Source organism: Beta vulgaris, chromosome 3, assembly GCF_026745355.1.
Source record: "Beta vulgaris subsp. vulgaris cultivar EL10 chromosome 3, EL10.2, whole genome shotgun sequence".
Classification (NCBI taxonomy): Eukaryota; Viridiplantae; Streptophyta; class Magnoliopsida; order Caryophyllales; family Amaranthaceae; genus Beta; species Beta vulgaris.
This window is the reverse complement of record NC_079204.1, coordinates 21,666,550-21,692,904: the sequence shown is the minus strand read 5'-3', so window position 1 is coordinate 21,692,904 and position 26,355 is coordinate 21,666,550. Positions and strand designations below refer to the sequence as shown.

At 39.1% G+C, this 26,355-nt stretch overlaps 4 protein-coding genes across 9 annotated transcripts; 3 read left to right on the top strand and 1 right to left on the bottom strand.

Annotated features, from left to right (window-relative positions):
- The first annotated feature begins 9,856 nt into the window (after window positions 1-9,856).
- LOC130590775 (uncharacterized) lies at window positions 9,857-10,498 on the top strand. Its single transcript, XM_057393325.1, has one exon. The coding sequence runs from the start codon at window positions 9,857-9,859 to the stop codon at window positions 10,496-10,498; it is 642 nt and encodes a 213-aa protein (XP_057249308.1).
- Window positions 10,499-10,673: 175 nt separating this feature from the next.
- LOC130590774 (uncharacterized) lies at window positions 10,674-11,750 on the top strand. Its single transcript, XM_057393324.1, has 2 exons — window positions 10,674-10,778; window positions 11,220-11,750. The coding sequence occupies exons 1-2, from the start codon at window positions 10,674-10,676 to the stop codon at window positions 11,748-11,750; spliced, it is 636 nt and encodes a 211-aa protein (XP_057249307.1).
- Window positions 11,751-14,655: 2,905 nt separating this feature from the next.
- LOC104889140 (hydroxyproline O-galactosyltransferase GALT3) lies at window positions 14,656-25,671 on the bottom strand. 6 transcript variants are annotated; one of them, XR_008968776.1, is made up of 8 exons: window positions 24,169-25,671; window positions 23,771-23,991; window positions 23,341-23,619; window positions 23,005-23,133; window positions 21,747-21,923; window positions 21,552-21,659; window positions 20,552-21,007; window positions 14,656-14,808 (listed from the first exon to the last, which is right to left on the bottom strand). XR_008968776.1 is itself a non-coding variant. In XM_010674293.4 (8 exons), exons 1-7 carry the CDS (start codon window positions 24,953-24,955, stop codon window positions 20,801-20,803), a joined length of 1,908 nt encoding a protein of 635 aa, XP_010672595.1. In that variant the 5' UTR covers window positions 24,956-25,671; the 3' UTR covers window positions 20,347-20,681; window positions 20,765-20,800. The 6 variants fall into 6 exon arrangements, 3 of the variants coding, with proteins under 3 accessions (XP_010672595.1, XP_010672593.1, XP_010672594.1); XR_002039546.3 differs by lacking the exon at window positions 14,656-14,808 and adding an exon at window positions 20,347-20,466; XR_007272614.2 differs by lacking the exon at window positions 14,656-14,808 and adding an exon at window positions 20,347-20,418.
- Window positions 15,931-19,907, top strand: LOC104889141 (dihydrolipoyl dehydrogenase, mitochondrial). Its single transcript, XM_010674294.4, has 2 exons — window positions 15,931-16,357; window positions 18,461-19,907. The coding sequence occupies exons 1-2, from the start codon at window positions 16,082-16,084 to the stop codon at window positions 19,709-19,711; spliced, it is 1,527 nt and encodes a 508-aa protein (XP_010672596.1). The 5' UTR covers window positions 15,931-16,081; the 3' UTR covers window positions 19,712-19,907.
- Window positions 25,672-26,355: the final 684 nt, after the last annotated feature.

The window sequence follows — 26,355 nt, the reverse complement described above, 5'->3', positions numbered from 1 at the left end:
AAACTTCCGTAGCTCAAATGTACATCCATTGAAAAATATATGGGTCCCTCAATCAAATGAACATAATTGCAAAAGCTTGTTCACTTGGCAAATTGATCATAAGACCTTCTAAAAATAAACTTGAAGGTGAAAATCTTGCATTCCTGGAAAGAATCCAAGGAGATATTTGTGGGCCAATACACCCCTTATGTGGACCATTCAAATATTTCCTGGTGTTGATCGACGCATCAACACGTTGGTCTCACGTTAGCCTCCTATCAACAAGGAATGTTACTTTTGCAAAACTACTTGCACAAATTACTCGTCTAAGGGCTCAATTTCCAGACTATCATATCAAGAAAATTCGACTTGATAATGCCGGAGAATTCACATCCCACACTTTTAATGACTATTGTATGTCAATTGGGATCGATGTGGAGCATTCAGTAGCCCATGTTCACACACAAAATGGTCTAGCAGAAGTATTCATAAAGCGATTACGTATAATTAGTCGCAAGGCCATTGCTAATGCAATCAAAACTCCCATCCTCGACATGGGGACATGTTATACTACATGCTGTAGCTTTACTACGACTAAGGGCGAGCGCTAAGCATGATCTCTCCCCACTACGGTTAGTGGTTGGAAAGGACCCAAGCCTTGCTCACCTATGAATTTTTGGGTGTGCAGTCTACATTCCCATCGCGCCACCACACCGTACTGAGATGGGTCCACACAGAAGGTTAGGAATCTATGTTGGATTTGAATCACCGTCCATCATAAGATACCTAGAACAGTCAACTGGTGACCTCTTCACCGCTCGGTTTGTCGATTATCACTTTGATGAGAAAATTTTCCCAACCTTAGGGGGAGATAAAGTAAGCCCACACTGGAATGAAATTTCATGAATGCCAAAAATTTATCATATATTAATCAAAGATCAAATATGTGTGAGCAAAAAGTACATAAAATCATACACTTGCAAACAATTGCTAATCAATTCCAATGCATTCACTGATTCAAGAGGAGTGATAACATCACATATATCGATTGTGAATGCTCCTGCACGGGTTGAAATCCCAAGAGAAAAAACAGAAAATCCACTTGCAAATGAATCTATAACACGCAAAAGGCGTGGAAGACCACTCGGAGCCAAAGATTTGAAACCGAGGAAGTCTAGAAGAATAGAAACAAATAATGAGAAAAATGGTGATTCTCCTAAAGTGGAACAATTTTCAAATGACGAAAACGTCATGAACTCCCAAAATGAACTCAAAGAATCAGATGCTACATCTGAGGGGGAGCATGAAAATGCTAGCGTCGACAATCACGAAATTTCAATAAATTTTGTCCATTCTAGAAAGCAATGGAATAGGGTAAAAACCCCGATTGATGAAATATTTGCATATTCAATAGCCACAGAAATCACCACTGATATTGAGGACACCGAACCAAGATCAGTGGATGAATGTCGACGAAGGAGTGATTGGCCTAAATGGAAAGAGGCCATTCAGGTAGAATTGAAATCTCTCAAAAAACGAGAAGTGTTTGGCCCTATAGCCCAGACCCCAAAGGGAGTAAAACCCGTTGGATATAAATGGGTGTTCGTGCGAAAGCAAAATGAGAAAAATGAAATCGTACGATACAAGGCCAGTTGTAGCCCAAGGTTTCTCCAAGACCTGGAATTGACTATGAGGAAACTATACTCCAGTGGTAGATGCCACGACACTAAGATTCCTTATAAGTCTATCTGCATGCAAAGGACTACAAATGCGCCTTATGGATGTCGTGACAGCATATCTCTATGGGTCACTTGACACTGATATCCACATGAGAGTCCCAGAAGGACTTGAACTACCTGAATCCTTGAGGTCAAAACCTCGGAAGCTACATTCCATAAAATTGAAAAAATCACTTTACGGTTTAAAACAATCTGGAAGGATGTGGTATATATATAACCGTCTCACTGAATACCTCATGAATCGAGGCTACAAGAATGACCAAATTTCTCCATGTGTCTTCATCAAACAAACCGAAAACGGGTTTGTTATAATTGCAGTATATGTTGATGACTTAAATATCATCGGGACACCCGATGAAATTGAAGAAACCGCTAAATGCATGATGAAGGAATTCGAGATGAAAGATCTTGGAAAGACCAAATTTTGTCTTGGTTTACAAATTGAACACCTAAAGGATGGAGTCCTTGTTCACCAATCCAATTATGCCGAGAAAGTGCTAAAAAGGTTCTATATGGACAAATCACATCCATTGAGTTCACCTATAGTTGTTCGTCGCTTAAAAATTGATGAAGATCCTTTCTGCCCTCGAGAAGAAGGCGAGGATATACTTGGTTCCAAACCTAAGTGCCATTGGAGCTTTAATGTACTTATCCATCAATACTAGACCAGACATTGCATTCTCGGTCAATTTATTAGCTAGATACAGCTCAGAACCTACAAACAGGCACTGGAGTGGAGTGAAACTTACTCCGCTATATACGCGGGACAACGGATATGGGATTATTCTATCCACGAGACGGAAATCCTACCCTTGTAGGATATGCCGAGCAGGTACCTGTCAGATCCAGTCAAGGCAAAATCGCAAATAGGTTATATTTTTAGCTATGGAAATACAACAATCTCTTGGAAGTCAACAAAACAGACTCTAACAGCTACTTCATCAAATCAAGCTGAATTAATCGCACTTTATGAAGCTGGTAGAGAATGTGTATGGTTGAGATCTTTGACCATCACATACGAAGGGAAAGTGGTATAAAGAACACAAGAAGGCCAACATAATCATGAAGATAATACTGCTTGCATTGCACAAATTAAAGAAGGTTATATCAAAGGTGACAGAACAAAGCATATCGATCCTAAATTCTTTTCCACTCACGACTTGGAGAAGGAAGGAACAATCAATGTAACACAAGTTCAATCATGTGATAATTTAGCCGACCTACTCACAAAGGCATTACCGGCCAGCAAAGCAATTTCAAGAGCTTGTACATCTTAATGGTTTGCGTCGCCTTCAAGATATACGTTAAATTGAGGGGGAGTCTATATGTACTGTACTCTTTTTTTTGGTCCAAGTTTTTATCCCACAGGGTTTTTTCTTGACAAGGTTTTAACGAGGCAGGAAAGCATATAGGGATATCAAGCCCAACTGTACTCTTTTTCCTTTATGTTTGTTTTTATCCCATTAGGGGTTTTCAAATGTAAAGTTTTTAACGAGGCAGTTGTCACCCCGTAATTACATTTTAGGATCCGTTCAAGGGGGAGTGTTGTAATATTCTATGTAAACAGTGAACGGATAAATATGGCGCTATATTTTTGCGCCCAAGATAAGACGTTTCACTGCCTACAACAGTGATATGTTGTATAACCGGGTGAATTATTCACCCGACACCATATATACCGCAATTCGCGGGAGAAAATGAGATATAACTACCGATAACATTCTCTCTCAACCTTGCTTAAAATCCCTCTAAATCACAACAATATCACTTGTATAGTATAGTCATTAATTAGTCCCAAATTGTATCATTATCATATAGTAGTTGTAGACACTAAAAATTTATTAGTGTTTTACATTAAAATAAATTGATTATTACTGAGCTAAAATATATATGATTAGCCCAATTTAATTAATTTAGCCCACTCAAATATAACATATCCAAATTAAATTAAACAAATATAATTTGGTTCTAAAATATTTGGGCTAGCCCATATTACTAATCCGAATAAGGTGGTCAAATGGCAAAGGTAAAAAAAGACTTCCAAGTCATAAACGGGCCCAAACCCATAAATTACCAAGTCCATGAAGGGATCTCCGTTCCCTATAAATAGACCTCACATCTCTCAGTTGAGAGGACGGAAAAATCATTATTCTCAAGAGCTTATGAAATTCTCTTAGAATTCTCTCTGCAATTAGTCAACAAGCACATCAAAATTGTGCCAACTATTCAGATACACTCAAACATATTCGACTGAGATTCAAGCTTTGTCAGCCCTCATTCGAATATACCCAAACAAAACTCAAACTCAGGTTGACGTTGACAACAGGTCAGTCTACATTCAACTCCACGTCGACACCAACACGTGTCACTCTCAAGCTACGAAACAGAATCAGAGGACTTAGTTTATTTTTCATTATAAACTGTTTACAGAGATTGTACTCAATACATTTATTGAAATATAATTTCTTTGTTACTTTGTTTCTCGTCTTATTTATTTCGACTCGAAATTTTGTGTATACAGATTTTGGCACGCTCGGTGGGACCATCTCTGCCTCTCATCTCTGTTTCGTCATCAACAACAAATCTGAGAAATGGCCTCAAGCAAGAACATCTCTCAATCTTCTGAAAACTCTGCTGACACCCCACGAAAATCTGTAACGTTGGGTGATTATATGGATGATATGACTCTTGGTTTTCGCACCAGAGGAATGAAGAAGGCTGCTATTGTTGCCGCCGCTGCAAAGCTCCGAACTGCGAACGTTCCTACCAGGCCAAGAAAGCTCTCTAAGCCTATTGCTACTGAATCATCTGTCGTGCATGGCTCATACAAGGAGCTTGAAACCCCTGTGTTTGGCTCAATCGCTTTGGCTGAACGTGAGCCATCATTGATTGCTTCTCAAATATGGAAGCAACTCTCATCTGATAAGTCAGACAGACTGACTGTCCACACTAGCCCTCTCTTTGACCCACTCAATGTGGGGATGACGATGAGACAAGTGATGACATTGTTGACTCATCGCCTCTAAAGATTATCAACTTAGAGGAACCCTTACTCTCTCAGTCGAACACTGCTGCTGTTATGGTGACTTCGGCTAAGACAGTTGAGGAACAACTTGCTGAAATGAATAGCCTACTCCAAAAATTAATGAAAGATGGAGAAGAAAAAGATGCTCAAATCCGACTCCAAAATGAGCAAATCGCTGCCCTCAACAAGAAACTTGAGGGAGACGACGCAGCATCAAGACTGGATGGGGTGAAAGCGAAGGCGATAGTGGTGAAGACGATCGCCGCCCACCCACAGCTCGACAACTTGAGTTATTAGTAGCTCACGCTATCAAAAATCAACTCGGGGAAAGTTCTCAAGGCAGTCATCGGTATGTAAAGCCTTATACCAAAAGAATTGACAAGCTGCAGATGCCACTTGGCTATCAGCCCCCCAAGTTCCAGCATTTCGATGGGAAAGGAAATCCTAAGCAACACATTGCTCACTTTGTGGAAACATGCAATAATGCGTACCACAGATGATTTCCTGGTCAAACAATTCGTTTCTCTTAAGGCATGGCCTTTGACTGGTACACTGATTTACCCTCACAATCCATCGACAGTTGGGATCAAATGGAGGAGGAATTCCTGAACAGGTTCTATAGCACTCGACGTATTGTCAGTATGACTGAACTAACTAAGACTCACCAGTGGAAGGATGAGCCAGTCATCGATTACATCAATCGTTGGCGCGCATTGAGTCTAGAGTGTAAAGATCGCCTGACTGAAGTCTCTGCTGTTGAGATGTGCATTCAAGGGATGGATTGGGACTTGCTTTATATTTTGCAAGGTATAAAGCCTAGGACTTTTCAGGAGTTGGCTACGCGAGCTCATGACATGGAGCTTACCATTGCCAAAATAGAGGCAAAAGCAACACTTCTTCAGAGTACAAGAAAGAGAAGAAGGATTTTAAGAAAACTGACAAGACTGCCAAAAGTTCGACTAAGGAGTCAATGTCGATCACGACTACCTCCTCGCCTGTCAAGATCTCTAGCAAGGCTGGTACTGAAAACAATAAGGGTTCACCTTCCAAAGAACCTAGGAAAAATAGGCCAACCTTGAAAGAACTCCAAGCAAAGAAATATCCATTTCCAGACTCTGATTTATCAGGGTGTTAGATGATTTGCTTGAAAACAAAGTCATTGAATTGCCCGAAGCTAAGCGTCCTGCGGAGGTCGGTAGGACTTCTGATCCTAACTACTGTCGGTACCACAGGCTGATTAGTCATCCTATAGAAAAGTGTATAACACTCAAGGAGAGAATCATGCAACTTGCAAAGGATGGGAAGATTGTATTGGATTTTGATGAAGTTGTCGAAGCTAATCATGCCTCTGCAATGTTAGATTCTTATTGGAGGCTCAAACTTTGCAGTTTGGGAGTCTGGAGCCAGTAATTGTACATGTGTTGCGACCAGTTCTTCAAGTTGATGAGGTGCCATTTATTGAGCACAGTAGCCCAACTAGCAACCAACAAGAAGAGGATGACGAAGGGTGGACGTTAGTCACTAGAAGGAGGCCTAGACGACAGTCGAAGCCTCAACCAAAGGTTGCTTGTCGTAAGAAGAAGCACCAAAAAAGGAAAAGCTCAAGACGCTCGAAAGAAAAAGAAAAGTCAAAAAAGCATACTAAACAACAAGTATTGCCCATTGACTTACTTGAACAAGACCCACTTACTCCTGTAATCTTGAAAGAATTCTTTCCTGAAGATTACTTTACTACGGTTACTGTTAATGCTACCTCATTCGTTGAGAATAATGAAGAAAAAGAAGAAGAGGGAGATCAAGAGAAGGTTAAAGAAAATGAAGTCTCTGTTAAAGTGACTGTTCAACATTCAGGGTCAGAGATAGATCCAAAGATATTATCTATCTTAGAAGCTCTTCCTACACGCATGGGATGGAGGCAGATCTTTCATTTGCCTCGAGAAAGTGTCGACAGGTGGCTCTTGCACTTCAGCATCCAGAACTATACCTTGACAAAGTGAAAGATGCTGGAGAGCCAATAGAAAGTTCGGCTAAATGCACGTCATGTAATTTTGCCTTAGCCTTCACTGATGAAGACTTATTGTTGGGTTCAAAACCTCACAACCGACCCTTGTTTGTTGCTGGTTATATTTTTGGCCAGAGAGTGAATCGTATCTTAGTGGATGGAGGTTCAGCTGTCAACATCATGCCAAAGTCCACCATGATTGATTTGGGGATCACTATGGAAGATCTTTCTGATAGTCGTCTAATGATCCAGGGGTTCAATTTGAACAGTCAGCGTGCCATAGGCTATACGTCTTAACCTTGTGATGGGAGAGTTAACATCATCTACTCTCTTCCATGTCATAGATACAAAGACGTCATATAAAATGTTGCTTGGACGACCATGGTTACACGAAAATGGGGTGGTCGCATCAACCCTTCATCAATGTCTGAAATTTTATCGAGGAGGAGAGAAGAAAATAAATGGAGATGTAAAACCCTTTAGCATGACAGATTCGTACTTTGCCGATGCTAAGTTTTTTGAAGATGAAGAACCCTCGAGTGAAATGTTGCCATCTAAAATTCCTTCAACGGGGAAAAGGGGTACAAACAAAAATGGTGACATTCCATCGTCATCAAGCTCTAGGGAGTCAACCACCACTGAGATGCAACAACAAAAATACAGGGAGAAGGTAAAAGAAGAAGTTGTTGCTCAACCCCTTAAAGCAATGAAGAATTCAGTAACTACTCCAGTTTTGCGATATATTCCTAAATCACGTCGTAAGGAAGGGGAATCACCTTTTGCAGGGCATCAGGTCATGAAAGTAGATCCAAAGGAAGAAAAAGGAGTAGATGAGACTACTCTCCAATGTTTAAAGCAAGAAGTGGTTGTTCCTTTGCCTAGAGCCAACCACAATCAAATTGCTAAGCCACTCGGAATCTGTTGATCAATCTAGGAGAAAATGGCTTAACAAGGGTAAATTTGACCCAAACGCTTATAAGCTCTTGGCGAACTCTGGTTATGACTTCGAAAATCCAGCGTCCATGGGAAATGTTATTGAGGTTAAGCCTCATGGAATCAATGACACACAAAGAGATTACAAGAATATGGCGTTGAGGTACGTCCGACTAAAGTTGGTTTGGGATTTGAAGCTCCAACACCCATCAAAATTTCCGCACGGCGTAGAGGGACAACCTCTTCTTCACAATATATTACTGCGGAGGAAGTCGAAGAAAATGAGGGTGAAGAAGGTGCGACCCAGCAAAAAATATCGGTCTTTGATCGAATACAGTCGCCTGTCATAAAGAACCATACATCGGTTTTTGACAGACTTGGTGGACATGAGCTAAATGAAGGTGTGAAACCAAAAACACGAACACCCTTACAAGCTTCTCGATTCTCTAAGAAGAAGGCATCTGTCTTTAAACGTCTTGGCGCATCGACCTCAATTGATAAACAACCAAGACGGTCGGTACTAAGTCGCATCACAAGAAGCAAAGATGAAGTCAAAGGCGAGGACGCACCTCAAAGTGTTATTCCATCTCGCATGAGGCGTACACAGGTGGTAGACATCATTGAACATACACCTTTGAAAGCCAAAGGTCGTGTCATAGTGTTAACAAATCAAAGGAGTTCGCCTAGTCAAGAAAAAGAAAAGGATGTTGAATTTGTTTCTTCAAACCATATCACAGGGCATGAGGCTCCTGAAAGTGACGAGGAGATGGAAACAGATGAGGCTCCTAAAACTCTTGAAGATGGGGGGCAACCACCGTTGATGAGTTAAAAGAGTTAAACCTTGGAACTCAAGAAGAGCCGCCCTGTCTACGTCAGCGCTTCTCTTACCCAACAGAAGAACAAAAATATTCCATGTTACTCTCTGACTATAAAGACGTATTTGCATGGAGCTATAAGGAGATGCCAGGACTCGACCCGAAAGTCGTGTCCATCGTTTAGCCATCAAAAAGGGTGTCAGTCCAAAGAAGCAATCTCAAAGACGTTTCAGGCCAGAACTAATTCCTGAAATTGAGGCAGAAGTAAACAAGCTCATTGATGCAGGATTTATTCGTGAAGTCAAGTACCCTACTTGGATAGCAAACATTGTGCCAGTACGAAAAAAAATGGACAGTTACGAGTTTGTGTGGACTTCCGCGATTTAATGAGGCTGTCCAAAGGATGATTTCCCACTCCCCGTAACGGAAATCATGATTGATGCTACCACTGGTCATGAGGCTTTGTCATTTATGGATTGTACTGCTGGATACAATCAAATCCACATGGCTCCTGAAGATCAAGAAGCAACTGCATTTCGTACCCCTAAAGGGATATTCTGTTACAAAGTTATGCCTTTCGGCTTGAAAAATGCCGGAGCTACGTATCAGCGTGCAATGCAGAAAATTTTCGAAGATATGATGCATCAAATTGTGGAATGCTACGTAGACGACTTGGTGGTAAAGTCTAAGAAGAAGGAGAATCATTTACATGACCTTCGTCAAGTCTTCGAAAGATTGCGAAAATGGAAATTAAAGATGAACCCTCTCAAGTGCGCTTTCGGCGTCACCTCAGGAAAGTTTCTAGGCTTCATTGTCAGGCACAGGGGCATTGAAATTGATCAAGCAAAGATTAAGGCCATCCAAGAGATGCCTGAACCTAAGAACCTCAAGGAGTTGCGTGGCCTCCAAGGGCGTCTCGCTTACATTCGAAGGTTTATTTCCAATTTGGCAGGCAGATGTCATCCTTTTAGTCATCTCATGAAAAAGGATGCCCCATTCAAATGGGATGACTCATGTAAAAAGGCCTTCGAAAGTATCAAGAAGTATTTGTCTTCTCCCCCGTCTTGGGGGCACCAATAAAAGGGAAACCACTCATTCTTTATATCGCGGCGCAGGAGCGATCTAATGTGTGCTCAAGAGCAAGAAGATCGTAAGGAGACAGCTCTTTATTATTTAAGCCGAACTTTGGTGGGTGCTGAATTGAATTACTCCCCCATTGAAAAAATTTGCCTTGCTTTGATTTTTGCAATCCAAAAATTAAGACATTACATGCAACACAACAGTTCATGTCATCTCAAGGTCTGACCCAATAAAATACATTCTCTCAAGGCCCGTGTTGTCTGGCAGACTTGCAAAGTGGGCTATGCTTCTGAAACAATATGACATTGTGTATGTTCCGCAAAAGGCTGTCAAGGGGCAAGCGATAGCAGATTTTTTCGCGGACCACCCAGTCCCTGCAGAATGGGAGATATCAGATGATTTGCCAGGTGAAGACGTGTTTTTCATTGAAATACTCCCACCTTGGAAAATGTACTTTGACGGTGCCGCTCGTCATGACGGTGCGGGAGCTGGAGTTGTCTTCATTTCTCCAGAAAAGTGTATACTGCCATACTCTTTTATGCTAACTCAACTGTGCTCCAATAATATGGCTGAGTACCAAGCACTCATAATAGGCCTCCAAATGGCAATCGAAATGGGACTTAGAGATTTAGACATTCACGGGGACTCCCAATTGGTCCTAAAACAACTATCAGGTGAATATGAAGTCAAAAAGAATGATTTAATCCCTTGTCAAAGGCAAGCATCACAATTGCTTGACAAACTCGATACCGTCAAGTTAGAACATGTTCCAAGGAGTGCCAACAAGATGGCTGACGCGCTAGCTGGGCTTGCAGCCACTTTGGCACTGGGGGCAGAAGAAAAATGTATGTACCCGTTTGCAAACAATGGGTTGTTACTCCTGATGACGATGGTGTTGATGAATATGCTGAAGAAGTCGACATAATCTCTGTCTATCAAATCGACAAAGAAGATTGGCGTCAACCAATTATCGATTATTTGGAACATGAAAAATTGCCAAGTGATCCAAAACATAAGACAGAGATTCGTCGTCGAGCCTCACGATTTATATATTATAAGGGGACTCTCTATCGACGATCCTTTCATGGTCTTTGGTTAAGATGTCTGGAGATGAAGAAGCAAAACAAACCATGGAGGAAGCTCAAGTCTCAGGTCCCAAACTACATGATTGTATTAAAAGAATGGGTTACTATTGGCTAACCATGGTACAAGATATCATGGACTATGCAAAGAAATGTGAAGCCTGCAATTTCACGCTAACTTCATTCATCAACCTCCAGAGCCATTGCACCCCACAGTCGCATCCTGGCCATTTGAAGCATGGGGACTCGATGTAGTTGGCCCAATTACACCAAAGTCATCTGCTGGACAAGCATATATTTTGGCAGCGACTGATTATTTTTCTAAGTGGGCAGAAGCCATCCCCTACGTGAAGTGAAAAAAGAAAATGTTGTTGACTTCATTCGTACTCACATCATCTACAGATATGGTGTACCCCAACGAATTGTCACGGACAATGGAACACCATTTTACAATAAGTTGATGAAAAACTTATGTGAGAAGTTTAAATTCACACAACATAGATCATCAATGTACAATGCACCTGCGAATGGTTTAGCTGAAGCGTTCAACAAGACACTTTGTAGTTTATTGAGCAAAGTGGTCCCAAGTCCAAACGTGATTGGCATGAAAGAATAGGGGAAGCTTTATGGGCATACAGAACGACATATAAATCAGCAACACAATCAACCCCATACTCGTTGGTGTATGGCGTTGAGGCAGTTCTCCCCCTGGAACTTCAAATTCCATCATTGCGAATTGCCATACAGGAAGGCTTGACGTCTGATGAAAATGATAAACTCCGACTTGCTGAGTTGGAGGCGCTTGACGAAAAAAGACTCCAAGCACAACAAAAATCTGAGTGCTACCAAGCTCGCCTGTCGCGCGCTTTCAATAAGAAAGTTCGACCTCGCTCCTTTCAAGTTGGAGACATGGTCCTAGCAATTAAGAGACCCATCATTATATCTCGCAAGACGGGAAGTAAATTCAGTTCTAAATGGGATGGTCCATACGTTGTCAAAGAGGTGTACACTAATGGGGCCTATAAAATTGTTGACGCTGACGGATTACGGGTGGGGCCTATCAACGGCAAGTTTCTGAAGCGCTACTACTCATGAAAAGTAAGAACATCGTTAACTCCTAAGCAAGAGGATAAACTGCATATGTTGAAAGAAACATACGTGCATTTGAACTACGTTGGCTTGATCTTGTAAAAGCAATTTGTTGACATTTTACAAGTACGTAGGCAGCTAGGGTAACATAAAAATTACTCGAGTGCAGCCACACCACACGACAAAACAAAAGTTGTAATACTCCTGGCCCGCAAGAGTATAAACTGTGAACGGCGAAATAAAAACAAAAAAATTGTAATACTCCTGGCCCGCAAGAGTATAAACTGTGAACGGCGAAACAAAAACAAAAAAATTGTAATACTCCTGGCCCGCAAGAGTATAAACTGTGAACGGCGAAACAAAAACAAAAAAATTGTAATATACTCCTGGCCCGCAAGAGTATAAACTGTGAACGGCGAAATAAAAACAAAAAAATTGTAATACTCCTGGCCCGCAAGAGTATAAATTGTGAACGGCGAAACAAAAACAAAAAAAAAATTGTAATACTCCTGGCCCGCAAGAGTATAAACTGTGAATAGCAAAAAAAAAAAAAAAAAAAAAAAAAAAAAAAATTCTAACTCCCAAGCAAGAGTCTAAACTGCACACCAAAAAATTCTAACTCCCAAGCAAGAGTCTAAACTGCACACCAAAAAATTCTAACTCCCAAGCAAGAGTCTAAACTGCACACCAAAAAATTCTAACTCCCAAGCAAGAGTCTAAACTGCACACCAAAAAATTCTAACTCCCAAGCAAGAGTCTAAACTGCACACCAAAAAATTCTAACTCCCAAGCAAGAGTCTAAACTGCACACCAAAAAATCTAACTCCTAAGCAAGAGTGTAAACTGCATATCCAAGCAAAAGACAAAGAAAATTTGAACTCCCAAGTAAGAGTTTAAATTGCACACACACCAAAAAAGTTCTAACTCCTAGCCCACAAGAATGCAAACAGTGAAGGACGACATCAAAACAAAAGCAATTCTTGGGTTAATGAACAATCATTTAACAAAACAAAAAATCATGGGTTAGACAACATACCTCGAGGGTGAGATTGACTGTCTTCAAGGGACTGTCTGGAGGTGTCAGTGTCGCAGTGCTAAAGACATATGAATAACACCCCTGACAGGCTCACAGTGCTAAAGACATGTGGCCCATCACGATGGAATCCCTGCCTTCGTCTTCGTCTTCAAGGGACTGTCTGGAGGTGTCAGTGTCGCAGTGCTAAAGACATATGAATAACACCCCTGACAGGCTCACAGTGCTAAAGACATGTGGCCCATCACGACGGAATCCCTGCCTTCGTCTTCGTCTTCAAGGGACTGTCTGGAGGTGTCAGTGTCGCAGTGCTAAAGACATATGAATAACACCCCTGACAGGCTCACAGTGCTAAAGACATGTGGCCCATCACGACGGAATCCCTGCCTTCGTCTTCGTCTTCAAGGGACTGTCTGGAGGTGTCAGTGTCGCAGTGCTAAAGACATATGAGTAACACCCCTGACAGGCTCACAGTGCTAAAGACGTGGCCCGTCACGACGGAATCCCTGCCTTCGTCTTCGTCTTCAAGGGACTGTCTGGAGGTGTCAGTGTCGCAGTGCTAAAGACATATGAATAACACCCCTGACAGGCTCACAGTGCTAAAAACATGTGGCCCATCATGACGGAATCCCCGCCTTCGTCTTCATCTTCAAGTGAACCTGTCATACACAAAAAAAAAATACACGGGTACACATGCAAAAAAAATAATATACAGATAATATATTCTAGACAAAAAGGGTGTAACAAAATCATCGCATCACTAGTCTTGAGCTCCTGCAACGCTCCAAAGATAGTCTAGAAGTTCAGTATCTCGTAAAATCTGATATACTGCAAGTCAAACATAATATGTCAAAAATCCAGACTGTTGAAAAAGAATAACAAAATCACAAAAGCAATTCCTAATACACTAGTTTCACTAACACGTATGAGAATGTTCCTGATCATGATGTCATAAGAACAAAATTATCCATCAAAACAAACTAAAAAAAAAAATGTTAGTCAGAAACAGTGCTGTCCTCAAAACTCCATATATGGAGTTATAAAACTTCACAAAATCTCACAAAACCTCCATTTTCTTTCTCCTCAACCATCCAAAACAAAAACAAACAAACACCTAACTTTCTCTGTCATCAAACAAAACAAAAAAAAAAAAAACCAGGCAATGGTGCCCAAACGCCGGCAAAGAAAAAAAAAAAAAAACAAAGGCTTCGAAAACACAAACCCGGCCGAGAGAGATCCGCCGCCGTCGAGAAAGTCAGCCGAAAAGAAGCCACCGAGACTCCAGTCGAAGGGGTAAAAATCTAAAAAAAAAAAAAAAAGGAAGTGAAATTTGATAAAATAAGTGAATCTTGCTTCATCAATGAAGTTGGAGATGCAGGATCTTGATGTAATTTCAACAACATTGCCTCTAAAATCATCTAGTTCATACGTTACATGAAACAAAAAGAAAAAAAAAAGTTGCAGCAAATCAGTTCAAGATGATCAGGGACTTAGTATCTATGTTGATATAAATCATGATTTAGTCATCACAAGGCTAAATAAATATTGCGGTAATCTTGGTCCTTGATTATCATCATGGCAAATAAAACAAAGTCATATAAAGAAAAAAGAAAACGAAGAGATCAATCATGGTGATGATCATATGGTCGAAGAAAATTTTTTTTGGCCATCATGAATTCATAATACACAGCATTACATGTTACAGTATAATACTAAAAGTATTTCATGCTAATTAAATTAAAAAACAGAAAAAAAAAGGCAAAAAGAAATAAAAGAAGAAAGAAGCATGATCAAAGAAATACTTGCACTGAAGTGATTATACGGAAGTCTAAGGAAAGCTCCAAAAAAAGAAAAAAAAAAAAGGAGATAGTGGCTTACGTTGACTCACAAAAAAAGGTTGAAATTGCACTGATGAAGAAAGACGAGCCCTTGATACTAGTTTGTCAGACTCGAGTTGAAAGGCGTCGCAACTCGCAAGTTTGTTAATATGGGATTCGTGTATTTATAAACGGGTGCACCAAAAGCCAAAACCTAGTAGGATAAGTTTTGTTATAGTCGATAACAAAGAAATCCAAACCGGATTAAAATTGAAATTCTCGAATCTAAGACTTGATAGAGTTGTAAAAATTCAAGACTCTATTAAAAATGTTTTTTTTATCAAGTAATCATGGTGATTGTCACCTAATTGCTAAACCAAATACAAATTCGAGACCTTGTCACGATTAAACACTTCAAATCGTGTACGTGACACTGTCTCGAGGGGGCAATTTGTAGACACTAAAAATTTATTAGTGTTTTACATTAAAATAAATTGATTATTACTAAGCTAAAATATATATGATTAGCCCAATTTAATTAATTTAGCCCACTCAAATATAACATATCCAAATTAAATTAAACAAATATAATTTGGGTTCTAAAATATTTGGGCTAGCCCATATTACTAATCCGAATAAGGTGGTCAAATGGCAAAGGTAAAAAAAGACTTCCAAGTCATAAACGGGCCCAAACCCATAAATTACCAAGTCCATGAAGGGATCTCCGTTCCTTATAAATAGACCTCACATCTCTCAGTTGAGAGGACGGAAAAATCATTATTCTCAAGAGCTCATAAAATTCTCTTAGAATTCTCTCTGCAATTAGTCAACAAGCACATCAAAATTGTGCCGACTATTCAGATACACTCAAACATATTCGACTGAGATTCAAGCTTTGTCAGCCCTCATTCGAATATACCCAAACAAAATTCAAACTCAGGTTGACGTTGACAACAGGTCAGTCTACATTCAACTCCACGTCGACACCAACACGTGTCACTCTCAAGCTACGAAACAGAATCAGAGGACTTAGTTTATTTTTCATTATAAACTGTTTACAGAGATTGTACTCAATACATTTATTGAAATATAATTTCTTTGTTACTTTGTTTCTCGTCTTATTTATTTCGACTCGAAATTTTGTGTATACAGTAGTAATGTAGCTCACTGGAACATGTAATTATAGATATTTTCTTTCAAACCATTCTTTTCATTTATTTCCTATATTCTTATTAAAAGGGATTTATTTTTTCTTCTTTATTTTCTAGAAGTAATAGCAAAAAATTAAAAAATGAGATAAATTGACCATCACTCTTTGATAGCAAGTTTGTGATGTTCAAATGTCTCCTCTCATAGCCGCCGCAAAAAATTAGAAACTTTATCATATCACCAAAACACAGACCAACCAAATTCCAAAAGGTGAAGACAAATTAACATTTCTGATATCTCCTACAAAAACAACAACAACAACAACAACAACAACATCAATGGCGATGGCGAGCATTGCCCGTAGAAAATCCACCCTTCTCTCGCGAAACCTCTACAACTCTTCCGATTCTCTTCGCTACACACTTTCTCTCTCCTCCTTTTCCCGCTACTTCTCCACTGGATCCGACGAAAACGATGTTGTCGTCATCGGCGGTGGACCTGGTGGTTACGTTGCCGCCATTAAAGCTGCTCAACTTGGCCTCAAAACTACCTGTATTGAGAAGCGTGGAACCCTAGGTGGTACTTGTCTTAATGTTGGTTGTATTCCTTCTAAGGTAATCCAATTCTTCTTCTTTAGGGTTTCTGACTTTTCGATTGTTGAGACTTTGTTTTAGATCTAGTTATGAATTATGATAATCAAGGAATATTTTTTCAGCTAGCTGAAATGATCTGGATGTTTTTAATTTCGTAATTGATTGTTCAACATCTGGATACTTCAGATTTGGTTGATTCATTTTATATGTGATGGAAATCAATTGTGTTTTTCATGTTCTTTTTATGATGATTTGTGTGTAGTTGTATTGTAGCATAGCGTATTCTAGGTGCTGCTGACTTTGCTAGCTATAATGTTTTGATTATCCTGTTCCAGACATTTGCCTTGTTATTACGGTATTGATTATCGCCGCCTTCGAGTTTTGAGAAAATGTTTTCCTTTGCTATATTATTGGGAGGGAAAAGAGAGAGTTGCTAATCTAACTGCCGAATTGGTCTTCTAATTGGGATTTCGGGAGTTGTTAATATGTTCAATTTTGATGCTCATAAGAGATTACTATACAACTTTATGTGGTTCGAAGTAAAATTTATTGAAGGGTGCCTAATACTATAAAAGACCAATCGGTGACTGATTTTTGAAAGGTACATAATTGACTTGGAGTATGGGACGATGCGAACCCTTTAGGGTCGGTGAAAGTCACATCACTCACATGTTATTTCACTTCTCTTGTAGTCTTTTCACATCATGTATTTGATAACTAGGAACAGGTAACTGTGTTTTTTTTCCTCTTATTTCAGTTTTATGCCGTACTTCCATTTCGCACGCCAATTCTTACAAATATTAGTTGCAACAAACATCAGGATAGGTTATTATTGTCGGTCAATAGCTACCAATCTGAAGAATTAGTGAATCTTTTGCTTGTGTCCATTATGTGTTATCCTTGCTCTAGATCCTTGACTTGGTGTTGGTGTATATTACTAGTTTAACGACGCCCTAAGCTGTTGACCTTATGGAAGTTGCTAATTGTATAAAGTTGGATTAGTGGATAAGTTTGGATGTTCATATTTTAGGTTGTAGGTTCTAGGTGTGTAATAATCATGATTGTATTGTATTTGTGTTTTTTAACACTTATTTGGAGATTATGATGTACTTCCTTCTATATTTGGTTGTCTTTCAGAGTATATGATTGAGTCATCATTCGTTCAAATGTTGCATTTTTTTCGCAACCTGTTGGCATTTTGAGTTTTATGATTTCATGTTGCAAAGCTTTGTTTGTCTTATCATTTGTACGTAAATATGCATAACCAATATTATGCGTTCTTCTATTCTGCTTTGATAGTCTGTTCGCTTCATTTAAAAGCAATGAGGTTATGGCCTCACAATTTAGGTTAATTCGAAGAAAAATATGTCTTTGATTCTTAGTCATCAGTGCAATTGCCTCACAAGTTTCTTTCCTTTTTGGTAATTGTTATTCACGCCTTTTTGTTCCCCATTTTACTATCTTGATTGGTCCGTAGTCCATTTTGTAGGTATTTAGCTTTACACTTGCCTATAAGCATCTACAACCTAAAGGAAGAATAACTCTCCTTTTCCCACATATCATAAGTCATACCTTTGTTATTGCTTTCTTTCTGCTTTTCTCGTCTTGATTATGTTGTTTATTGTTGTCACACTTGTACTGGAAAAAGGGATAGATAATGATTTTGAAGTGTATCTGCTGTGGGCTCAACTGGATGGTTATGTCTAATCTTTTTGTATATTATTAATGGTCGTATTCCATGATGCTGATTATGTTGGTGAAAAGTTTTCATGATATTTTTTCCATCTAACAATTTGGTTGCTTATGCTATTTTCTTGTATTTCGATACTGCCATGCCTCCGATAGTTCTTTGTTTTGCTTTTCGAGGAGGTTGATGAACAAAGGTATTAGATAAAGCTGAATTGTGAGTTTGATTGTAGCCAGCCTCAAACCCTCTACATCAAATGTCCTTTTTAATTACCATAATTTCTTATGCCTGTTTATCTATCAACTGCCTGATATAACTTTCTTCTGGATTTTTTGTATACGAGTTAAGAAATCTGTTATGTATTTCTCTCTCTTCGAGTTATTCTTTTCCCTATCTACGAAATCTTAGACTTTGTAGTGTTGCATGGTTTCTTGCAGGCACTTCTTCATTCATCCCACATGTATCATGAAGCAAAGCATGCTTTTGCTGCCCATGGTGTAAAGTGCTCTTCAGTGGAGGTTGATTTGCCTGCCATGATGGGCCAGAAAGATAAAGCTGTGTCCAATTTGACCCGAGGTATTGAGGGTTTGTTTAAGAAGAACAAAGTAACTTATGTGAAAGGTTATGGGAAATTTGTTTCTCCTTCTGAAGTGTCAGTGGACACTATTGAAGGCGGTAATACCGTTGTGAAAGGCAAACATATTATTGTGGCTACGGGGTCTGATGTCAAGTCTCTACCTGGAGTCACAATTGATGAAACCAAAATTGTATCATCAACTGGAGCTTTGGCTTTAAAAGAAATCCCCAAGAGACTTGTGGTGATAGGTGCTGGCTATATTGGCCTTGAGATGGGTTCTGTGTGGGGTCGGATTGGTTCAGAGGTTATTGTTGTTGAATTTGCTTCAGATATTGTTCCTACCATGGATGGTGAAATACGCAAGCAATTTCAACGTTCCCTTGAGAAACAAGGAATGAAGTTCAAGCTAAAAACCAAAGTTGTTAGTGTAGACACCTCAGGAGATGGTGTAAAGCTGACACTTGAGCCTGCAGCTGGTGGTGAGCAGACCATTCTTGAAGCTGATGTCGTTCTTGTTTCTGCTGGCAGAACCCCTTTCACATCTGGGCTTGGGCTGGAAAAGATTGGAGTAGAAATGGACAAGGCTGGGCGGATCTTGGTCGATGAACGCTTTACTACAAATGTTCCTGGAGTCCATGCGATTGGGGATGTGATTCCAGGCCCTATGTTGGCCCACAAGGCAGAGGAGGACGGGGTTGCTTGTGTTGAGTTCATTGCAGGAAAGGAAGGACATGTAGACTATGACTTGGTCCCTGGGGTTGTTTACACACACCCCGAGGTAGCTTCGGTAGGGAAGACTGAGGAGCAGGTGAAAACCCTTGGCGTTGAGTACCGTGTGGGTAAATTTCCATTCATGGCAAACAGTAGAGCCAAGGCAATTGACAACGCTGAAGGACTTGTCAAGATCTTGGCTGAGAAAGAGTCTGACAAGATTCTAGGTGTTCACATTATGTCCCCTAATGCTGGTGAACTCATCCATGAAGCAGTTCTTGCAATGCATTATGGGGCGTCAAGCGAGGATATCGCACGTACGTGCCATGCACACCCAACCATGAGTGAGGCTCTGAAGGAAGCTGCAATGGCAACCTATGACAAGCCCATCCACATTTAGTTTGCGTGACTCAATCTGTTACCGCCGTCTGAAATTTCTAATTTCCAAGATTTATGATGCCTTTGTGGCAGAAACAATGATAAATTTTCTATGCAAAGTAATTACTCTGATACATGTTTTGTCAATATGCATCTCATTACTTTTGATTTTGAGCTATAAAATCGAGCCGTAAAGTGGTTCAATAATTTTGCGTTGATGCCTTTGTGTCCGAATACTTACAAAAGGTATGTGTTGCGTGCTGATATTTTTCGGACTTACAATCGCCTATATGTTTTGGCTTTCCTCGCTACATTTGTAGGGGCATATGCTTGCTCAACTTTGATTAAAGTAATAAAAGTTAGTGTAGAATTTGTTCTTTGCAAGCACCACATTGGAAGCTTATTTTTGAGGAAAATACTCATTGGTATCTTTTCCTTTTGAAAATTTATCATAGATTAATTGGTAACTGTTTTTTTTTAATTACATAAACTGAATTTGCACTTATGTTTAATTGACAGCGTGACATCAATAAGGATTTTATTTAGCTTGCTGTTAATGTTCAAGTCAAGCATAACCATGGTTTAAATGGTATCTGGGTATTGTAAAAAAACAACTCAAGTAGCTAAGACATCAGAAATGAGTTTCTCACTATGCTCAAGTACTGAAATAATCCCGAAGAGCTTAACTCGCACTCACTATATTCAGCTCACTGGAAATTGAGCATCCGACTGAAATACAGAGCGCAGTTTCTTACACAAATGCCTTAAATGGAAGACCTGTACAAGGTATACCAGGACGAAAGTAGATGAACTCTAAAGTCTAATATCGATTTGTTAACATAAGAGAAATGTTACAACTTACAAGTGTAGAGTGAGCATATGCCTACTCTTTTTCATTTCTGAATACAGCTACCCCTATGGATGTCAGTTAGAAATTCCTTGCAGGTTGTATCGTCAGATTTCCCATCCATATCTGCTGGTTTTTGTGCCTCCTATTGCACCCAAAAAAATAATAACAAAATGAATCACAAAGCTCAAAAGTTGCACAATGTAAGCCGCATACTGGTTTCAAAACCTTAGAAGATAAGAAAGTGGATTCCTGCTTTATGACTTATTCACAACAGGCAGCCCGGTGTTCTTTTTGCAACTTCTCCCATAAGCACAGCACCTTCCTCGGGTTTTGATAATGTGCGAGGATGTAATCCTGATCACATCCAGTATTGTAAAATCGATCATCACTGATGTATTTGACTTCATGACCATTGTTCTTGTATTTCTCAATCCAAATTCCCATAGCAACATCCTCTAGTTTGAAAAGCTGAAATGAGAGTAGAGATAGGAAATTTAAGCAAGTTTAGCAATGTGTGATGGCAAGAAGATATGGTAACTTGTGATATTGACAAATGATATTTGTAGTCAACGCCGGGTGCGTGTGTTAGTGTCCATAATTCGTTCGCCTAACCTTTCAGCTGGAACAAACAAAAAGAAGAACAAAATAGTAGTTGATTTACCCATCCTAGGCCATTCTGAAGAAAAACTCTTTTAACACAATACTATAACAATATCTTGCACAGGGATTTTTGAATTGTCTCAAATTGTGTAGAGAAGAACAGAAAACGCGAAGTGTAAGGTAAGGCAGAAAGAACCCCTAATATAAAAAAAAGGATGTGCCAGTATTCAAATACCAAAGATCTAGGGTGCAGATTCTACACAATCCCTCAAAAACCAAGAAAACAGGTGAGTTGAAATATTTATTTATTCCTTCCCCCTGTTTTCTTTTGGTTTAGTTTATCCTATCAGTTTTCATTATTTATTCATGCTCAGCTTGTTTTTGGCTGTTATATGATGTTACTGATTTATACCTTTAGATCTCTTTCCTGATGACCACGTACTATAAATTTTGCAACATCACGGGAAACTATATAACCTGGACCATGAGCCCATGGTGGAAATGAATCTTTTGGCCATTCCTGCAAAAGGGATTGTTGTTAAGGTAATGCAGTACTCATAAGAGTCACCACATTTAGATCTCCAGAAACTTCTAAGGACAATTATACCTCTTCGCTGACAAACCACTTGCTATCCGTGTCCCTGTGGGGGGACGACTGAAATGATATGAGGCCATACAAGAGACCATTAGCAGCCTTCCCCTTAAGACTAGAAAGCACTTCATCAATTCTCACGAAAGCATCATCGTCTGTCTTCATTATATATTTGGCAGGTAGAATCTTGGTCTGCAGTTCAGAAAAGACTGTAAATAGATACTCTGCTGAACTTATAATCAGTCCTAAGTGAATTCTTCACAACAGTTTCCTTGTAAATTTTCTTTCCCATTTACATAAGAAAACGGAACATTGACTGCAAAGACCGTCCTTCTCCCTGCATTTTCTTTTTTACTTTCTCATGCACGAGGTTCGAAGTCAATATTAGCAAATATTACCAAAATATAAGTTACCATAGTTCAGATAGCACTTGTCAGGATGCTAATTGGCAGATAAGCAACACGTGGCTGGCAGGCAGACCCCAAAGAAATACATAATATCTCTGGATATCTATTGCAGAAAAGGTCCCAAACTATGCACACAAGTCAATGTCATTTCACAAATATTACTAACGTCTATCTAATATTATAGGAGTAATTCATAATTATCTTGTACAATCTCTAATATATGCTCTAATTATGATTTTTGACTAATACTACCAGCATATATTATCAGCCCAGTTTCCCACACGTTTAATGAGAATGAGCATCCACATAACTGCTGAAGTGTAATTCTGATTTTTCTTATCTACTGCCCTAGATCTAATAATATTTTGCTTTTAGAGCCGATCATTAGCTATGTACTAATAATTATTTCATCTTCTATTAGTTATTTCAATCATAGTTGGACACCTTTCGGATTTATGCATTGTGACGAACAGAGGGATGTTAACAACAGGCAAACTTCTGAAGACTTGCAGAGTTCAGGATCCTGATAAAGTACTAAATATAGCACCACAATAGATAAAAGCTTCCAGATTTGATCAAACATAACCTTGACATGAGTAACACAACCAGATATGTTGCAAAGTGCAGACAATGGTCTCACCTTCTTTTTAAGATGTTTAATAACTATTGGATTAGCAGTTGAAGCAGGGGATTACTGAATTCTAGCCAAGCTAGAAGCAGGAACCAATAAAGTGGAGCGTTTTGTCAAGTGAACTAAAAGCAGTAAGATACGTAAAATTGCTAGATGTGTAAATATTCTAAATAGATAACGTCACAAGCTTAGTTCAGTGAATATTGCTAATTAAACATATATAGCAGCCACCTACCCCAAGGATGCAAACTGCAATTGTTTTCAAGCTGATCAAGCTGTAGTAGTCAACAAAAGGCATCAACTGGATGTCTCCATATGCTTGAGCTTCTTTCCATAGGTCAAAATTTACCTCTGTTTTCTTGTGCTGCATATATCAAAGCAAATGAAAAAGATCATGCTGTTGCTCGCAATTCTTGCTAGAGTATGAATTTAATTGGCAGAATGGGTATGAATCTCAAAAGCAAAAGCTACCCTTTTATCCCACTAACAACATTATATACACATCTCATGAGCATCAGCTAAAGTATATCGCTTAGAAGATACTACTGAAAAGAATAATTGCATTACTCACAAATCCGATAAGAAAGCGAACAGTTACATTGCCCGAGCGTACAGCTTCATATTGCATCCAAGACCTCCTTAGAGCCATTCTACGTTCAAAGTTGTTTCCGGTTGAGAAGACTACAACAAGTAACAGAACTCTTCTTTTCAATATTGGTGGGGCTTTGAGTTGATCAACATCAATTATTATGTCAAGATCTTCGGACACAGGCAGGCCTTTGGCTATGCCAGACAAGATGCTCACACCACCAGTCACTCTGACTTTATTAACCAGCCATGGCTCCAAATTCTGCTTCCATTAGATACAGCATATACTGTTATAATTTATACAGACTGTTTTTGTCATCACATTGAGTTGCTCATAATAATGCACAGCTTCATTTGTCACCTCAATTATAAAATCATGAAAAGCTCATGTTTAAATATAATATAAACCCCACCTCTCTATATTTGAAGGAAGATTCATGCCTTCCATTGATAGTCATGTGAAATCCTTCCAAACCAGCCCACAAGGTAGCAGTGAAAGGGCTCCCTTCAGTGAATGGAAAATTAGCTCTGACATGAGTGTGCACCACGGACTTGTTAACAGGATGACTTGCATTACGATTTTCTTCCAAAGTGCTTCTAACAAGTTGCTCATAGCAACTAGCCAGTCCATCAACTACCAATGGAAATGATCAAAAATAAGATAGTAACTCCAAAGAGGAAAAGTAGGGAGAGTGTTCTCAAAAAGCCAAGTGAGCTCTTTTTTGAATAAGTATACAGTTAATCAATTCTATTTGACGAGCAAACGGTTTGTCCCACAAATTCTGACATACATAAGACAAAAAAAACTCACCTTGGATATAGTTTGTAAACCTCCCCCCAGGACATCTTTCTTCCTTGCCCCAGCCAACTTCTTTAGTCCATGAATTTTGGACAATTACAGGATTTTTTGTACTGTTTTCTTCTGGCAAGTAGACATTGTAATGCAAGATAATAGAAGACTTCTGCTCATATTGCAATCTTGCACCCTCAAGCTCAATTTGGAAGCTTCTATTCTTTCCGTTTGGAATACCAATTAGAGTAACAGAAGAATCTTCAATTAAACCACATGGGATCTCGAGGAGTCTCCTGCTACTATTCACAGGCTCATCAAAAGTGCTAACACTAAAAGGGCATTTTATTTCATTAGTATTGTTAACATTCCCACCATCATCTGCAATTTTGGAACCTTTCTCCCTCTCTATACTAGATAGTAATTCTCTCCAAGCAACAGAAGCCTCTTTGACACCTTTCCTTGTTTCAGGCAGTCCATCTGACCTTAACAACACATCACGCAACTGAGGCCAAGTCGCAAAACTTCTCATATCCTCTTTCGACATATTTGCAGAACTATACAACTCACTAAGCCCTTCAACATCAATAAGATGAGGCTTCTCTTTAAGCTTTGTTCCATTGATCCTAGAAGATGTCGAAATCAAACTGATTTCCCGTGCTTGGGAATCATTAGCATGATTGTTTCTAAAGAAGTCATATGCTGTTTGCTTTATTTGCTTTGGTGGTTGACTACCAAAGAAGGTGTACCTCACCACCAAAATGAAAGACAAGATTATAATGAGGGTACCCCCAGACCACTTCTTCATCGCCTTGAAATACTTCACTAAATCACCAATTACATTCAATCAAGATTATAAGACTCCGGTTTTTGCACTTCATGAGCACAGCAGTAAACAGCAAACTCCTACAAAACCTGCAAATCTTGTGCAACGCATTCTTCGATGAAAGATTATTCTAAACTACACTAACTGTAAATCTGATAACCAATTATTTATGCAAAATACAAACCACAAGCATAAGATTACTACCAGCCACTTCACAATGTACTGAGATCTAATACTTAATTAATACTTAAAACCAGGCTCAATTAACTAAAACTAATGAGGCTTAGATAGCTGGTGGGTCAATACAATACATCAAATGATGTTTGAGTCACCAGAAATCATGAGCTACCGACTTGCAAAGATATACCCACTACCCAGGAAACAAAAGCTAAAAACAGCTAAGAATTTGAGTAATATGGTACTTAAATTTTATGAAGTTTGCTTATTTCTTCTAAAAGTAAAAGCAACAAGGATTAGAGTAAACGACCGTACCCCAGATAGAAGACTTAGACCTGGAAAGCTTCAAGCTAGTTGTGTACTTGAGCCTGAGAAGCAGTTAAACATAAAATGTTTAATCTTCCATAGCTTGTCTGAAACTGGCAAAACGGGAAGAAGGCCCATGTTTCATTGTTTTTATCTTTAATTTTTTTTTTAAAGAGTATCCACCATCATCACATGAATTAGTTCCTAACATAAAAAACAAAAAAAATTCCATTTATCTATCATGAACAACTTGTAATATATGTGAACAAAATAAAAATGTCATAAGAAAGAGTAGACCCCACCAAGTAGTGGGAGATTGGGTAACAAGATGTATTGTCAAATTAAAATGGCTTATTTTATAAAATACAAATAAAAAAATAAAAAATATATATTAATGGTCATGTTTTTTTTTGAAATCAATTAACTGATATTCTTGTCATATTTTAAAGCACTTTAAAAATATTAATTTGAAAGTAAAAAGTAGGAGAGTGAAAACTAAGGAACTTTTTTTATGTTATGAATGGGATGATTCTGTCAATTTAGTCGTGAGCCATGACTTCATTGAATGATGAGAGAGAAAGACGTAGAAAGAGGGGGATGAACATTTTTTTGTTCATGGTGGTGAATGACCTAAGTAGCGCTCATTTCTTGATAAATGATTTGGGTAGAGTAGTCATAGGTCAGGTCTACATTAGGTCGGGATCATAATGTGACAAGGAGAAATCGTGTTGGGTCTAAGACGTTCCAACAGTTCCAAAAACAACCAAACAGAAGTCTTGACCCACGTGTGGCGGGTCGTGCTTCTTTGAGTTGCGTTGTGACGTGTCAGTGGCCGCCCCTATATGGATTATATACTTTTTTCTTGCTTGTTTGGAATTGCACAAACCGATGCCGACTCA